Source organism: Parasteatoda tepidariorum, chromosome 7 (genome assembly GCF_043381705.1).
Source record: "Parasteatoda tepidariorum isolate YZ-2023 chromosome 7, CAS_Ptep_4.0, whole genome shotgun sequence".
Lineage (NCBI taxonomy): Eukaryota > Metazoa > Arthropoda > Arachnida > Araneae > Theridiidae > Parasteatoda > Parasteatoda tepidariorum.
Genome location: NC_092210.1, coordinates 37,534,934 through 37,554,153, shown reverse-complemented (window position 1 = coordinate 37,554,153; position 19,220 = coordinate 37,534,934). Strand labels below are relative to the sequence as shown.

Sequence of the window (19,220 nt, the reverse complement as noted above, 5' to 3'; positions counted from 1 at the left end):
AAATATTCTACTACTACTAGTAGTAGTCACAATAATATTTTAACTCAACAGCATTTTTAAATTTCTAGTGTGTGATCGATTCTTCCCTTCTAATTAACACTCTTTTGATTCGGCTGAATCCTCAAGGTTAAAAGGGACAATCCCCAAAATATAAACAAATTCTCTCCATTTCAGCAAACAACAAAAATACGTATCTATTTTTTGTTTGATTTAAATTACAACCATTGTTTAAATTATATCTGGACGCAACATACATTTAAGAAGATAAAATTAACATTTCATAATGTTATTTCAGGATCATGATTTTTATTCATATAAAAATCGCGACAAAAAGTGTTCTGGAAAAAAATCCTCTTATGATTGCAATGTGGTTCTGACATATGAAGTAGTGATGTAATCGCTTAAAAAAATATATAAATTTAACGAACCATTCGATTCATGCTAATTGAAAGATATTAAATATAAAGACGAATGTATTTAATTCAAAATGTAAATTTTTTATTCGTTACCTTCAAATTAATTTTTGTAATTTTTAAAATATTACTTAATTGCATTCGAAAAGTATTAAATTTGGATTCCGTTTTGCATTCCAAAAAAGGCTCTTTTACTCCGTGCTTTTTTTTCCTGTGCTTTTTTTAATGCTATTTTAGTAGGTGTTTATGTAACAGTGTTTTTTGTGCAATTTAACTAAAAAAATACAAATTTTTAAGCATGACGCTGTGCAGTTTGTTTATGACAAGTTAATACGACGAATTGGTTGATCAAGTAAAGTTGTTTTTAAAAAAAGTGATAATAACAGTTCGTAAATTTGTTGCTTGCAACTGCACAATGTATGAAAATTAATATTTTAAATTATTTTAGCAATGAGAATCTAAATTAAAGAAAAGAAAAATTGGATTTCTTTTTATTTATATTTATTTTCATGAACATTGAATGTTTTTCGATTACATTTTCAGCGTTTAAAACGTTTTTTTTATTCAAATGCGTGATAATTTGTCAATGAACTTAATTTAGAACATTGATAAGGAAGGGAAAATCATAGAATTTTAAAAACCACGAATTCTACAGCAAGAAGAATTAAAAATAACAGATAATAGTTTATTGCGTTTTCTGAGAAAATCTATCGTCCTTCTATCAAAGAATACTAACACGCTTATCAAGCCGTAGACAAGAGGAAAAAAAACTAACTTCGAATTAAACTGTTGATGATATTTGATCAGCCGCACTGATGAAAAAAAAATAACGCGATCTATCCTCGCACTTGGTCTAAAGGTCCGTAATGGGGAAAAAATAGCCGCAAGAAAATCCCCACTGATCTTCTCTTCCCCAATCAACTCGATCTCGTCTTCAAAATGATGTTAACTCACCGCAAAGCAACATCTAGAAGTCGACTTACAATGCTACGCCGATGATGTCGAATATCAGCCCTACCGGTCCATCGATGGGCAATGGTCCTGTTATTAGGAAACAACAAAGTACAGTTAGCTCTAGACTTGTCAGGTGTATTTGCATAACAGCCACCTTTGTAGTTACAGGTTGCGGACTTCTTGGTTTTGGACTTACTTGTGTTCTTTTGAGTGTATTTGATGAAAGAGCTGCTCCTTGCCCGTACAGCCTGACCATCACAGTGTTTTCCGTAGCAGGTGGACTTTTTGGACTTAGTTTATTAAGTTTTGTGCATTTGTGTACGAGAAGGAAAAGATTAAAGAGAGAAGCACTCTTAGATACTCTTCCTGGAAAGGAGGATGTAGCTCAATATAAGAAGAAATCTTCCATTGCGGGGGTGGAAGAGATTGTGATGCCCCCTTCTGAGGGTGGTGTAGGCGTTGATGAGAAGATAGAGGACGTAAATGTCCACCCAACGGTGCCTCCCGCAAATAACGATGAAGTGGAAAACTTTGCAATGACTCAAGTAAGTATTTTTTTTTTTATTATTATAATTATTGTTTGTGTACTTGCTTTCATATGGGAAAATGGTATCTGTATATAAATCAGAATTAGAATATAAGTCAAAATTAGTATGAAAACAGTATAAAAATAAAAAGTAAAAACTTTACTACCCAAGAGGGCTTTGAGCTAATTTGAAGCAGAAGAATTGTTGAATATTCATGCGATACTGAACATGATTATAATAAGAAAATTTATTAGTTTTTGACAACGTTAAAATAATATTTTAATTCATATTAATGATGCTCTAAAATTTTATTCATCATAACGAAAAAAAATAAATTTTAATTCCTGATAATTACAAAATAAATTTTTAACGTGTAATGAATATAAAATAAAGTTTTGTTTTAACTTATGGTAACGATAAAAAAACTATTTGGTTTCAAGTCATATAAGTGGGGAAAGGAAATTTTAATCGGTATTTTTTCGAACTATCTTCATATTTGACTCGTAATATTGATAAAATTACATTTGAATTTGATATTATTTTAAAGTATAATTTGAATTCATGAAAATGATTAAATAAAAGTTTCAAATTTCTTTGGAATTTTGAGTAATTGTTAACTATATATTAAATTTTTTACTTGAAAAAATGAATTTTTAATTAAAATTAAAAATTTTAGCTTAAAAATTTTTTATAGAATAAAATTATAAGTTAAAATAATATGATCTTTTGTGCTCCAATGCTAGGTTATTTTTAAATTTGAAGCTAATTTAAATTTTTTGATTTAAAAATATTTTAATAAATGCTTTTGTAAAGAATATAATTAGTTAACATAACATAAAATCTAAAAAATCTAATATACATATATATAAATTAAGAAAAAGAAAGAAAGAAATATCGAAGAAAGTTAATAAAAGTTATATTTGCTTTTATAAGGTATTTTCGCTTGTTTACATATTTTTAGTTTTTTACAACTGACGAACAAATAATTTCACACTTCATGCAACACTTTTTCATGTTAAGGTCTTATCAAATGAGATAACATGTATAAACATGTATCACCTGATTTTTTTAAGAAAAAGAGGGAAATTAAAAAAAGTTGAAACAAGTTTAGAAATTTAATTCTTTTTATTTTATTTTCATTGAGTTATTTAATCTCAGTTATGTCTTAAGACGTAACTGAGACAACAGATATCAAACAATAGATATCATATATACAATAAGAAGCTCATAGAATGCATTTTAAATTCTAGACTATTGATGTATAGAATAATAAACTCTACAGGACTTATTTTTTCAATTACTTAACTAATTAAACTATTACTGCTAATTGAAAGGAAACATTTACATTTTGACTTAATTGACAAAGATAATTTTAACTACAAAGAATGTTAAAACAAATATTTATGAATCTTAAAATACTATTTTACTTTTAATATTATCAGGAGCAAAATATTTCCTCCGAAATATTGCCTATATCTCCTAATATTGCCTGTTTGCCTCCTAAAAATTGTCCGCGAGAAAATCTCGTATCCTACGAAACCACGTGCGAACTAAATCTTGTATGCGTAAGCGTTCTGATAATGGTTGAATTTTTGTCTACGCTAAGTTTTTCGAGAACGAAAACTTCGATAATCAAAACTATGATAAACAAAATCAAATGTGTACAGATATTTCTGTAAGCTTTTTTTTTAGCTACATATAGATATTTCTAAAAATTTTGAGCATAACAATTTTGACCTTTATGTTTATTTTTGATGATGAAATGTTTAGACCAGAGGTGAAGAACCGTTTTACTATGAGAGACCTCAATTAAATAAGGCAGTGATAAGGGATGTCGCATAAGCTCATATACCTATAAATGTGTATAAATGCGTATACCTATATATACCTATAAAAATTATTATAGTTGCTGCATAGTTCATTTATTGTATTTTAATCATTTTATTGTATTATATATAAATAATGCAAAAAAAAAACATTAAGTCATTTATTAAAGCAAAAATTAACAATAGGAAATATTTTTGTATTATTATAAGGCTTATAACTTATTATAATGCGAATATTTATTAAATTTATAATAGATAACTGCACATATTTAAATAATGTTTCAAATAAAAATAATATAGTAAAAATATTTTTCAAGTAAGATTTCTTGTCGAAATTCACATTTTTAATTGCAATATTTCATGTTCTTCGTCAGTCAAATAATGTTTATTTGCATTCGCTTTCTCTAAGTAGTAAAAACTGCGTTGCATAATAAATAAACCATTTTATTTTTACATAAATAAAAATAAAATAATCTATTTACCACTCAACAGTATATGTTCAGTTTTTTTTTAACTTTCTTCTTTGATTTAACATGATGGAAAAAACTGATATCAAATAGTATTAAAGATAACATAGCTTACTAAACATACAATAAAACCGTGCATTAGTAAAATATCAATCAAAATAAACAAAACGATAACTAGATTTTCACAATGGACGATAACAATACGAGACAAAACTGTTACGATTGCTCACAAATAACTACAAATCATCAACTACGCAACATGCAGGGGAATGCTGAGAGGCTCAGGGCAGAAGAAGAAAAGTAGGTACTGTCTGTTTATCAGAATAGCCACCGTCATGGTGTCTAGTGGATTACAGTTGCTAAAGCAACATGGTTTGTGTGTTTTATTTAGGGTTTATCCATGGTCAAAAATAAGAACTAAAACAGGAAAATTTCTATTGTTGGACGTTTGAAAACTAAAAAATGCTTCTGAATAACAATAGTTTCAGGATATGAAAGGCTGCTAGAACTGCAACACTGCAGCATTCTAATTCATGTTATGCTCAATGGATCTCAGCACGCTACTTAATTCTATTAATTTCTCAAATTGTGGTGATCAATATAATTAAATATTAGTACAAGAGATAGACGCCGCTTAAGAAACTGACGGTAGCCGCTTGCACCCTCAAGGCAGCAGATTCCCCTCCAGACTCCATTTACTTATAAAAGTGCAGTATAAAATAACTCTCTTTCTAATGTAAAAAAAATATAAAATAATGCTCAAAAGTTATGTTTCTTATTAAATTAGAAAATACCAAGTCTTACAAATTTTGAAATGAATCTGAAAAGTTCAATATTTATATCAAAATGTCGCAAAATTGAATCAAAATTTTAAAATGAATATAGAAGGTTGAATATTTACAGCAAAATATCATTAAATTAAATGGAAATTTTGAAATGAATCTAGAAGGCCTAATATTTACAGTGAAATGTCATAAAATTAAATGGAAATTTTGAAATGAATCAAGAAAGTTCAATATTTACAGCAAATGTAATGTAAATATTTACAGGCAAAATGTAATCTAATGTGAAAATAAAATAATGCTCAAAAGTTATGTTTCATATTAAATTAGAAAGTATCAAGTTTTAGAAATTTTGAAATGAAACTAAAAAATCCAATATTTACATCAAAATGTCATAAAATTGTATGGAAATTTTGAAATGAATCAAGAAGGTTCAATATTTACAGCAAAATTTCTTAAAATTAAATGGAAGTTTTGTATTTTAACATTATTAATATTAGAGTCGCACTAAATATCTAAGAGCTGGCAAAAATTAAAAACAGTGTTACTTAGGGGCTGTTAAAAATTTTCATATTATCAGAAAATATTTCGAGGAGTTGCCATTGTACTGAAATACCTAAAATAAACAAACAAATTATTTCAATATTATTTATCACAGTATAACTGGATGCCTCATCTAAAAAATAACATTGAAAAAAAAATCAATAAAATTGTAATAGCTGTGCGAAATTTTAATAAAAACACAAATATTTTAGAGTCTAACTAAAGCTGACGGAAAAGCTCAAAAAGAAGAAGTACCTGCTTAAAAATAGTTTTAATTTTTATGAACGGTAATTGTTATCATATGAAATTTGAAAAACAATGTCACATAAGACGCATTACACACAAACGAAGTAATAAATAAATAAATTGCCACTTAATATTAAGTGTGATCTACAAATATACTATTTCTCCGAAATGTCCCAAACTTTAAGAACACTAATTAGTTTTAATATTTACTTACAAGGTCTAATTAAACGTGTTTTTCTTAATTTTCAATACTTAAAAAATTGTTAAGTGAATTATGTTTAGGATTTGAGAAGAAATTTAGTATTATCAGATAATATTATAAAGATCCACTATTACATTAAAATGGCAATTTTTTTAAGTGAAAATTTTAATATTAATTCGAATAATTTTAATATTATTCGTATGAAGATCTTTTTTTTTAACCTCTTTTTGTATGAATTTGTTTAAAAGGGACAAAACATTTTATTCCTTATTTAATATTTAATTTTATTATAAATTCTAAAGTAATAACAAAGAAATCCATTTAAAAAGCCAATTTTCGAAAATTTTGAATTGCAGACAAATGAAAAAATAATTCAAGCATATTTTTTTTGTAGAGAATGGCTTATAATACAATAAAGAATTCAAAGGAAAACACCGTTAGCGAAATTTCCACAGCTATTGCAAATAGTCTGGAAGCAATTACGGGTCTTGATTATAATATTTTATCAATAAAAACCATTCCTTTTTTTTGTGTGTTCCTACATCATGCAAAAGACCCTGAAATATTTTCGGACTATAATCAAATTTTGCACAACCCTTAAAATAATATTTAACTTATTTTTTATTTAATTATTGGTTATTTGGGAGAATATTTAGTTATGCGTTCATAAATAATATTAAAATACTCTATTTTCGGAAGATTTATGAAATGTCAGTTTATGATGAACTCTCGCCAAAACATTTCCTGATTTCATTGTTTAACATGAAAATCTGTAACGGTGTTATTCCTGTTGATTCGTATGTAAAGCGAAATACTGAGTTCGAATACGCCTTTCTTTTCATTATCTCAACTGTTCCCACTTTAAAAGAGTTTAATAATCATGAATTTTGTTTGGATGGAGGGGAAAAATAACTGTAGTCCTTAATTCAGAGATGTAAAAACTTCTAAGGTATGAAAAGTTGTAACAAGGAGGGAGATTTCAGTGGTTTACTATTTTAAATGTATTTCTGATTTTAGTTTAAATATAGCACATTTTTGGGGAAAAGAGGAGAAGAAAGAATGTTTGGAGACTTTTTTTGTACAAGGATTACCAAGTGTTTTATATTATATTATATGTTATGTTTTTATTTTAAATAAAACGATTTTTTAATCAATTTACCTCTCCCAAATAGAAACCAAAGTCTTAAAATTATTCAAAACCTAAAGTTATAAACATAGATAAAAATTACACCCAAACAACTGTAAGTATTGAAGTTAAAAAGGGGTCATTAGATTTGGAAGATCATTTTGCTTAATCAGCAAAAATTGGGTCCGAGATCAAAAGCAATTATTTTTTTTCTGATGAGCAGCGAAATTTGTGATAATATTAACAGATATTTTATTTGTACTGCTATATTCTTAAAATAAAATGCCGATATTGGAAATTTTTATTGTACCTATTAGAGTTATTTTGTCGCATTTTTTTTAAAAAAATTCTATTTTAAGTAAAGCTACTTTAACTGTGGTTCTACTAATTAATTAAAAAATGCATTTTGAAAGTTTATGTTCGAAAACTTAGTCGCGTACAATAAAGATTCGGCTTACTCGAAATTCTATTTAAAAAAAATATGGCATACCCATAAAAAAAGGTTTTATGAATTTCCAAATTTATTTTTGGTGTATTTATTTTCAAGTAAATATTTACCACACATAAATATAACATAAAACTCACTTATATTTGCAATAAAAACGTCAACATCGAACGTTTTATTTCTCAACATACTTTCCTTTTTTTCTCTATCTATTATATTAAGTATGTTTCGTTCGATTTTCTGAAGAAATAAAATAAAAACCCTTTATCCCTTATGTTCCCATTATTTCCGTAACCTAAAAATTTTTAATTCTGATTAAAAAAAATTAAAAAAACTATTTGCATTTTAAGATCAGAACAATGGTTGCGAGATCTAACAGGTAAACGAACGAAAATCGTAATAAACAAAACGGTGGTAATGAACTATGCAGAGTCGAATACCTGTTATACTTCATCATCATGAATTTTTCCTAAAAAAAACTATGAGTTAATGACCAACCAGAATTGTTGTGTTGAAGTTTGAGGGACATTTTATTGCCGGTGACTCAACAGCTAGTGGGCGGTTTCTAAGTTATTCGTGTGCCTATTGTTAACCTAGACATAGCAACGTTAAAACATCACTCGGTAAGACACTTCTTTTTTATAGTTTAGAACATTTTTTTTTATTTACCTATTTTTTTAAAGCTAGAAATACATTTGTTTATGAAATAGGAGGAAGGCAGCACACACGTTCGTCACTTTCCTTTCTCTTTTTTTTCCAAAATTTGGGCGAATTGCTTAAACACTAGGAAGCTTCACTTTCTGTTCGACATTATTATTACTTATTATAAAGAATTTAAAATTATTGTATTCTGTTTAACTAATCCATTGACAATGTATTTTGGTATGTTTAGCTATTTAATACTCCTATACCATTTATGAGGTCTTATTTATGCTTATGACAGTTCACTAACTTGATATTTCAGTTTTCTGTTGCCAATGCTGCCAATAAATTTTTTTTACAATATACATGTGCATTAGTGTTTGATATAAAGCGAAGTTAAGCATAACTTTACGTTAAATATTCTTTACATAATCATTTAAATCAGGGATTCTTAAAAGTGTTTTCCGTCAGTCTAAACTATTAGAAATTTCACTAAAAAATGGTTGAATAACAATTTATTTAATTGTTATTTAACCATATTCAGACAGCCATGAATAAGATGATATTTTAATTGTTAACTGTGAGCTTTTCCCTAATACCAGAACATCCAGAATTTTATCGCTCCAACTGAAGCCACTTAACTCATTTGCAGCTGGGTACGTATTATAGCCGAGGGGAATAATCTATGAATCTCATGACCGACAGATCTAGGGTACGAATCCCGGCATTGACACCATAATGTTTCCCTCATTACCTTTAACACATGATGAGCTTTCAGCGTCCTGCACTCTCCAATTTATGACCCTGGAATTTTAGAGTACGATACTCTCAATCACGCATAGATGGTAGCTCCATAAAACAGGTTAACGGAAAAAAGTCTAGTATTTTCAATCTCTTACGATAGGCGAAACAGCCGATTAAACTAATTAAACCAGTTTCCACTGTTCATTTGATAAATCACAACTCAACCACAACCCAACTTCAACAGATCATTAATCTAACGAAAAGCCTAGCTCAAATATCAAGGTAAAATATTTTACAGTTTTGAAACCATGCTAGTTGTAAATGGTTCAGAAAACCCGTATACTATTTTATTCATGGTTTTTGTAACCATACTAGGTATAAACGGTTTCAAAACTTTAAAGGTAGAAAATGCTCTTTACTGAAAACTTACTGATGGACAGACTGTTACTTTTTATTTTACAGTAATTTTAGAATAGAAAGTCTAACAGTATATAATTCCGCAAAGTGAGACAAGAGGTGTGATGAAATCTCCATGACTTTCAAGTCTAACACTTATCTTTCAAAATAATCTTTTTCTATTTATACATCTAAAATATATATTATGCGCAGATAATAAATATCATATCGTAAACTAGGGTCAAATTTGAGTACGATTTAAACCATATTCTAGAAAAGCTGTAACTGACAAGCACATGAGCTACTATTTTATTCAAGTGATGAACTTAATTTTTAACCTTAACTTAAGCACAAATACCAGCACGTTAAGGCAAATATTTATTTACTGTATTTTTGTTTATGCTTTAAAGTGCTGCTAAGAGAAACTTAACATAAGAATTATCAATCGCTCCCGAACATAAGCATTATTGAGTTACTCAAATTCTTCTATAAAATACTAGACTGTCATAAAATTATTTCAATTATATTCTTTTGTGGAATGAATTACCTTTCAAGTCATTATAACACATTAATAACATCAATAAAAGTGAGTTGATGTTCTTAAAGTTTTAGACGCGTAATTTTAACTTTTAAAGTCACATAATTATGACCTTTCAAGTACAAGAATAATAATGATATTCCCTGAAGAACTTGTGATCCAATAATTAATTTTCTCATAAAATGATGTGATCTTAATGTTTGTGGAACATAACTTAACTATGATAGTTGAGAATTGTAGACGCTATTTCAATACACAAAATTTACGGAGAACCAAAGAAGCATAAACCTCTTTTGGATAGTGGTGTAGTTTTCCCAAAATGTTTTCCACAAAATGATATTTTAAATTTTTGTAGCATTTAAAAATATTTCTTCACGAACTCTGAATAAACGGCGTTAATTTCAGAGGTAGAAAATATAAATGCAAACTGTACAGAGAAAAAAATATGGGACAATAATTAACGAAAAGAAAAATCAGAATCTTTCTTAATTCATAAGAAAAATTGAAGATTCAAACCAAAGCAGTTAAATTTAGCAACTTATGTGTATTTGTAATATTAATGCTATACTGCATATTAACGGAAGAAAAATTGAAGATTAAAGGGAAAGAACGGTTTTGTTCATGACAGTTACTTCCGTGGGAAAAAAAAGTCTAGAGGAACAGTTTTCTTCCAGCACAGGTCATCTTCACTGAGTAATAACTCTCGGGGTTCCGTTATTTATTTACAACAGAAGGCAATCTAATTGCCATTTTTGTGAAAATGTACTAAGTTGTTCTTCATCTTTGATTTTTAATTAAAATAATTTTTGCTAATTTTAGTAGTAAATTATATGAAAAATTACAACTTATCAAAATTACATTAAATTATGATACATTTCGGTTTGAATAGTGTGAAAATTCTAAAAACTAATAGCTTGTAATGAAATATTTGTTCGAAATTTCTTAAAATATTTACTTTAATTTGCAGTTTTTTTTCACTTATTGTCATTTTAAACTATATAACAAATTTCACTAAAAATTTTGAAAATGTTACAAATTCTCTAAATACTAATACATAGAATTTTTATTTAACAGTGTGCATTAGGATTTTAAGACTATTATACAATTTTTAGTATATTGTATGCATTGTATAAAATCATTACCCCAATTGTTATAAAAGTTATCAATTTGCATGACTTTTAGCAGATTTATTTTAATTTTAACTAAATATTTCTTATTAATCGTAAAATTACCTTTTGATAAAATAATTGCAAAGATTTCGAAGTTTAATTGAAAATTCGATGCAAAAAAAATTATCCTTTATAAAAATTGTATTTTCTTTTTTTAAATGTAATTAATTTCTCTATTAGATATCAATATATAATTACAGGCCTCTGTGAATTAATCTTTTATTTTTTGCTCATATAAAGCTTTTAACTTTGTTTACCACTCTCCTCCCAATGAGGTGGACCGGGTACGAATCCCAGGGATGGCTGGTCGATATGGATTCTGATTCCGGCTCACACCGTGCATGACGTAAAATAAGCTCAGTGTTACATAGATCATGGATTAAAGTCCCCTTTCCGTCAAGCTAACCGTGGAAATTTCATGGTTTTTCCCTCCTTGTAACGCAAATGCGGTTTTGTTCCATCACAAAGTCCTCTACGAAAGCAAAATTCTCCTAATGCTTGATACAGGAGTTCCCTTGTTTTCTGGGTTGGCTACAAAATTATATGCTGCGGATTTGAACGTTGGTAGTCGTAAATTGGTTGGGCCAACTTGTTCATCGACAGTAATGAAATAAAACACAGTAATTTTATTAATAATTTCCTGAACAGAAATAAATACACTTCTTAAAATACGTAAGAATCAAAAGACCAAATATTTAATTCGTAATTAGCATAGAGTACTAAATTTTGCTTTCTTCTTTTTATACAAAACGTATCATTAGAGTATCAAATATAGGACAATATCTGACAGAAAAAAAAACTTTTTAAATGTCTATTTAAAATTCGCATTCGATAATTAGAAAGAATACGTAAAAAAATATTTTTAATACTCATCTTAATAAATAAACTATCCGCTTACTTTCTTTGGTAAAAGGTCAAAGATAAAACCGCAGTAACTCAAACACTACAAACCACAATTATACCTTTTACCTTTTCCATTTATTTAATTAGCAGACCACTTAAACTGTTTCTGCTACCAACCTTTACAAATTTACAATTCCAAACCGGAAATTAGATCTCATTGATTAAATCACACTCCAATGACGTCTGTCTTTTATTAGAAAAAGTCGAAATCTCAGCCCACTTTTAGTAGGCTATTTTGCCACGGAGTAAAACACCTGGTTAAACAAAGGTTTATTAAAGCATGGGCATGACTGGTGACTTTTGGCATATTTACCGATCATGTATTTCTTAAGTAAGAATAAGCCAATCTACATATGCAAGTTCGAATTAAGTAAAAGAGAAGACATATTCTAAATGGAGGTTTCAGAGACACGAGAAAGAGACACTTTTAATGAAAATAGTTTCAGTTAGTCGAATATTTCAGTTATTAGAAATGGAAATAGTTTCAGTTTATTCTGTAATAGTTTTTGCTAATAGAGATTATAACTTTACAAATACTGATAAATTATAACTTTCCAATTTTCAGTCCAAAAAGCCTTTTCAAATAGTTTTGGCTTTTATTTATTTTTTTTTAGATTTTTTTATTGAAAATAATCAGTTTTTGTAAAGTGTAGACAAATTATTTAAATTGACAAAAATGTTTTTTTTTTTCACATAAAATATGCATGAGTGAATATTTTTTCCAATCCACAGTGTTTCACATAATTTATTAATCCTAATTTATTAACAAAAGTTTCAAACATAAAAATTCAAAAATTATTCCGAAAAAAACATAAGTGAAATATTTGCTCTTTTTCGGCAACAAATAATTAAATAACTAAAGATTATGTAAATATTTAAATTTGGATGTTAGTTTTAGTGTTTTCAAATAGCAAACTCGAAAATTTTTTATGGAGAATTTATTGGGTTTAATAAATTTAAATTACTAATTTTATTAAAATATAGGCATGACTGGCGACTTTAGCGCATTTACCCATCACGTATTTCTTGAGTAAGAATAAGCCAATCTACGTATGCAAGTTAGAATCAAATAAACCAGATTGCCTTTTCTAAATGTAACTTTTAGGAACATGGAAAAAAGAACATTTAGAAATTGAAGAATTTTTAGTTTAATGTGTAATAGTAAATGTTTTGATTACGTGAGACTGTAACTTTCCAAAACTGATGAAATTATAATTTTCCGATTTTCTGTTAAAAAATGATCCTTTGCAAGTAATTCTATTTTTTTTCCACCAAAGTATTGACAAGATTTTAAAATTTACAAAAAATTGTATTGACATTTTTTTTTCTTCGTCAAAAATATACATGCAATAAACGCTTTCAATATTGTTCAAATTACTTGTTAATTAAAAAAATGTCCTAAATTGTAAACAAAATTTAAAATAGAAAATTTAAAAAAAAGAAAAGATTCAGAGATAACATAGTTTTTCGGAACATTTTCTATAAAAATAATTCATACAAAATGATCAAAAAAACTTTTACGGCAACAAATTATTAAATAACAAAAGTTTACAAGAACATAAGATTATAAGGCTTTAAAAATGATGAAATTACGACTTTTCAATTTTCGTTTGAAAAATCATAACTCTTTTCAAGTAATTGTTTTTTTTTTACCGGAACGAATTATTTCTTCTAAAGTGTAGACAAAATATTTACATTGACAAAAAATTGTAATTACCTTGTTTTTTACACAAAATATGCATGATGTTAACGGCTTAATCAAATAATTTGCTAATCAAAGAAGTATCCTAACTTATAAACAAAAGTTTAAAATTAAATATTCGAAAATGATTCTGAAAAAGCATAGTGTTTTGGAACATTTGCTATTAAAATAATTCATAAAAATTGATCAAAAACACTTTTACGGCAACAAATTATTAAATAAAAAAAGTTTAAATACAAAAAGAACATAACATTATAACATAACAACATAACATAGGATTATGACTTTAAAAAGACTGATGAAATTATGACTTTCTAATTTTCGTTTGAAAAATCATAACTCTTTTAAAGTAATTATACTTTTTTTCTTTTTACGGAAGTGAATTATTTCTTCTAAAGTGTAGCCAAAACATTTAAATTTACAAGAAAAAAACTATAATAAATACACAAAATATGCATGATATTAACGCTTTGTTCAAATAATTTGCTAATCGAAAAAGCGATAAAATAAATGCACAAATAATTTGCTAATCGAAATTTCATATATATTCCTACAATCCTACTTTTCTGAGCGAAGTAAACTCTTACTCCAGGACAAGTATCTAGAATTATTAAAATAAATAAATAAATAAATATAACAAAATAAAATAAATAAAGTAGAAGAAAAGGAAATTTTTAAACAAGTTTTATATTTTTTTAGAGGGTGCATTAAACAGCATAGTATGTGGTCTGTTCTCTTTCAACCACCATAAATTATATTTTTATAATTCGTAAATTTTATATTTATAAACAGTCGATTTAGACTATAATTTTGAACATAAATTAAAAGTAATACAAAAACTTGAATATTGAGTGGACGAGTAATATACTTAAAGTGGACTGCGAGTCACTTGACTTGGGTAAATTCCATTAAAAAGATGAAAATTTAATACGAAACTGTAAAGCAAAAAGTTTGACTTGATCATAAATACTAATATCTAACCATCTATTTCCACTACAAACACTTTTTAAACTAATTTGAATGCTTAAAAATTTTATTTTGAATTTTATTTCACTAATTATAATTATTTAGCACTAGAAAGACGGCTGGGCTCATTTTAGCCTCTCTTTTTTTTATTGTTTTGTAGTTCAAAAAATAACTTACCGAAAATATTGAGTTCTTCTAAATTTTCCTAATATAATCCAATTTAAGTGCCTATTTAATCATTCACGTGATAGCCTTATAGGGATGCATGTGTTGATAGAATGTTTATTCCTAGATTGAAGGGATTGTGGATTGATGAATATATAGCGTCGTATAGCCTAAGTGCGTCATAAGGCCGGAGAAGCGCTGGCCTAGGGCCCTCATATTCCCCACGTACCCTATAACCCCAAGTAGGATTGGGTATAAGATACCCCTTAGTAGATATAAGGTACCTCATTCTCTTATTTCTTCAAAAATGAGAGAATTTCAGCAAATATTTATTTATTATTTATTAAGAAAATGAAGCTTAATTATCTAAGAAACTAATGAATAAGTATAATTTGAAAATCAGTGTTCCGTTAAATCTAATTTTTTTCGTCATTCAAATCGAATAAAATACCATAGAGTTTTGATGATCGAGTCTCTAATATATTTATTATTAAATTAATTATAATTATATTTTAAAATTTTGGATGTCTAAAACATCCCGTATTAAGATTATTTAGTTATACAAAATAGATATTTTCGGTCTATTTTAAAAGCTCTATATCGCTAAATCAGTTCAGTTTTCTTCTTTCCGTTTTGTTTGATGCATGATATGTAGTGATGTTGAGTACAACAAAATTTTTTTTAAATATTTTTCTCAGTAGGCTAATAGAGGCTTCTGAAGCTAATAGCTTCTGTAAATAGCTTAGCAATACAATACTTTTGAATAATTTTTATAAATACACAGTTTACAAAAAAAAAACTGTTAAATAAGTTTTAATTGACTTATAACTTAAAAACATAGTTTCAGATAAACTAATAGAGTTATTATTCTAAGAGAATTTTGATAACGGAAATAATAAAACGTTTTACCAACGTTTTTATTGAAACAAATCTTCTCATACATCGAACAGAGGTCACTGTATCGGCGTTAGATCCAATGTCTGATAAAGTCGCGAGACTACATTAACAAACGTTTTTGAAAGAATAATAGTAAAAAAAAAAAAAAAAATCTTGTATACTCATCTCTGCACATCTCTCCCTTTTGTTGACAAGTCCTTCACACTCAGTTATTAGATCTTGACCTTAAAGGTCAAATAAATTGAATGGAATCAATTCTTAGTTTCTGAATTTTGTTATCTTTTGTGATGTGCAAAAGAGATATAATAGTGATTGATGAGATAGATCTCTTGTTTGTGAAATTGATGGGAAAATTTGAATTAGTTTCCTGAGAAAAAAAAGCATATCGCATCAATTCCATAAGGTATAAGCTATTCCGAAAGTTCTTTTAGGTGAATTTCTATGAATAAAAAAAATTACAGATGAAAATAAATGAAAACATATTCAATTAATGATAGATCATGCAATGATAAAAAAAATTGTATTATAAAAAATCATAAAAAATTAGATTATAATAAAATTAAAATTATCTAATAAAAAATATTCCATTTTTCTTTCGTGGTATGATAAAAAAAAATACTGTAAGCTAGAGAAAATAACTCATGACGTATTTGTTTATTTTCGTTGAATGTACATTGGATGATCAACAACTTAAAATTGAACCAATTCAATTTTGCACCATCTTTCAGAAAATTATTTAAAAGGAAAAATTATTCTTTATAGACTTTCGTCGGTCAGTTCATAACGCTTTCGCTATACTTTACGGATTCAGAAATCTCGGCTCGCAGCACTTCACTAGATTATTAAACATATGTCCGTGCTTCATGCTGCATCAGTTAAAATAGAGATTTGATTGTCTTGGAACTATAACGGTTACACTGACGGTTCTGCACGTAAAAAGTTGTATTTTCATTAAAAATTAAATATATATAAAGTTTTGGAAGGATAAACGAAGCGATTTTATTAAATTTAGGGATGATTAACTCCTAAATGAAATTCTCGAATAATCTCAATATTTCTCAAATAAATTCTCCTTCTTAGTTACACTTGCAGTCTTTCTGTTCACGACTAATATTGTTTACTGAAAAGTGGTTCAGGAATCGCATTCAATAGGCTATATTCAAATTAAGCTAAATATTTTTAACGTTAAAATAAAGAAAATGTGGTCTACGTAACAATACAGTTCAGGTAGTTTTCGTAAATAAATTACATATATATTGAACATTCTATTAATTTGAGAAAAGTGACTTTGAATATAACATAAAAATTTCTAAAGTTTTGCTCGTCATTTTTCCAAAAAAATTTTATTTACTTTTTAAGTAAATAAGCATTCATTCATTTTGAAGAACAATCTGAATTGCTTTTTATAAATTTTGTATTTTGTCGTGCCATAGAGATAAACAACTATGTATTAAACATTACTAAATTTAATAACTCAATTGACCAAAATTAAAATTATAAATAACAGACCAAAAATATAATTTTTTCAATTTTAAAAAAAAAAAGAAAAGTTACTTTTATTAAGGAAAACCATCAATAATTAGCTATAAATTACTTAACTATATATATTGTTAAAATTATGATTAGTATGAAATGAGCATTTTCACCTTCCTATCGGTCAAAATATTAGAGCTTATTTCAAATTTATAAATTGGTTAATAGTTTGATAACTGGAGTTATTATTAAAAAAAAAATGAAATAATGGAAATCCGGCAATAAGTTTTTTTCCTTTTTTATTTCTTTTTTTTCCTCCAGAAAATTACGCCGAATTTATTAATATTAATGGATTCGATACATTTCTTCTCCTTCGAGGTTATATCATTGTCCATTGGATCTTCCATCTATTAATTATTAATTTTTTACAAATATTTTAAGATAACTCGTTAATATGTACAGTGCACAAAATAAAAAATGGACCACCCTGAATAACGTTTGATTTGAGGATCGGATCCTTACGCTCTAGGACCCAATCTTAAATGTGTGAGGGGTTGGCCTGAAGTACAGTAATTAAGTAGTACAGACGATAATTTAAGTTGTCAAACGTAAAAACGTATTTTCTATGAATTAAAATACCATTGTTTCGACAGATTCTGATTTCTGACCCCCAAAATAAAGGGGTTAGCCGCAATCCGAAAAATAATGTCCTGATAGTTTGGTCAGGAGAGCGTTCTGAAATTTAGACCCCTTAATGTTAATTTCATATTTTGCATATTACGCAATATGCGAATACCATATACTTTCCATGTGAGTTGAAAAAGTTTTGCACACAATTATAAAATTCGTTTATTCAAAAATAATTCCATGCAAAATAGAACTTTTAGCAAATATTTTTCATTATTTTATTTAATAACAGGAAAAAAAATTGGAATTGTAAGGTATAAAATTTAAAATATATAATTTAACTTGTCAGAATACAAAATTTGTGTGAAATTAGTCAAATAGCTCCTGAGAAATAAAATTTCCAAAAGTTCGTATTCTTCAAATTCGATTTCTTAGGAACTATTCTAGCAATTTCATTTAAATTTTGTATTTCACCATGTAAAATTATATTCGTTAAAATGATGTAAAAATTACATATCTTTCAATTGAAAATTTTTTGGATTATTATAAATAAAATAATCAAAAATAATCAATACTTAATATAATTAATTTTTCGCATGGAATTATTATTGCAGTCTGGTTTATTTAATTGGGTTTATTAATTTATTTGGGTTTATTTGGGTTTATTTAATTGAGTGCAAGCATTTTTCAATTCGCTTAAGTTCTTGAAATATAGCAAAATACGCAAAAAATAAAATTGATATTAAGGGGATCAAATTTAGGATCGCTCTCCAGGAAGGGAAAAGTAGCGCTACACTCCACTTCTAAGATTGGTAACCTCTCATACTAGAGTGCCATGGGATGAGCCCTCCACCCCACTTCGGATAGATGACCTCTCGTCTATAGGCTGAGATCACGACCCAACTTCCTCAGTATGGATGAGAGTTCAACCCCACTGATAAGATCTTAGTAGGGATGACATAGCATGGTTCTTTAACAACATAGTTTGAGTTTACGACTACCAATGTTCAGCTCCGTAGCCTTGTAATATTTGAACCCAATCCAGAAGACAAGGGAACTTGGAGGACTTTGTGAGCCAGGCAGATTTAACGAGAATCAGTCACATGGGGATTCCTCGACCAGCTGGATTCAAACTCCCGTTCTCACGAACACGAGTTCAATGCCCTACTAACCATTAATTAGTGGAAGCTATCCCGGTCCCCACTAATTAATTTTATTTAATAACCGTAGTTGAACAGTCCACCAATTTTGGGTTTACGACTACTAATGCTCACCTCTGTAGCCTTGTAATTTTGAACCCAATTCAGAAGTAAGGGAACTAAGGCTGCATCAAATATTGGGAGATATTTGCCTTTCAGTATAAAGCGTCTTTCTGATCATTTGTAGTTATAAGAAACTTATGCATGTAGAGACATTCTGATGCGACAAATATACTTCAGAAATATATATATATAAAAGATGAAAATT

The 19,220-nt window shown here is 27.6% G+C and overlaps 1 protein-coding gene across 1 annotated transcript in view; it reads left to right on the top strand.

Annotated features, from left to right (window-relative positions):
• The first annotated feature begins 1,141 nt into the window (after window positions 1-1,141).
• The window catches only part of LOC107455648 (uncharacterized), a 21,872-nt gene continuing 3,793 nt past the window's right edge, over window positions 1,142-19,220 (top strand). Inside the window, exon 1 of the mRNA XM_016073285.3 lies at window positions 1,142-1,912. Within this exon, the coding sequence (XP_015928771.1) occupies window positions 1,409-1,912 (504 nt within the window). The 5' untranslated portion in view covers window positions 1,142-1,408. The remainder of the gene's footprint in view (window positions 1,913-19,220) is intronic.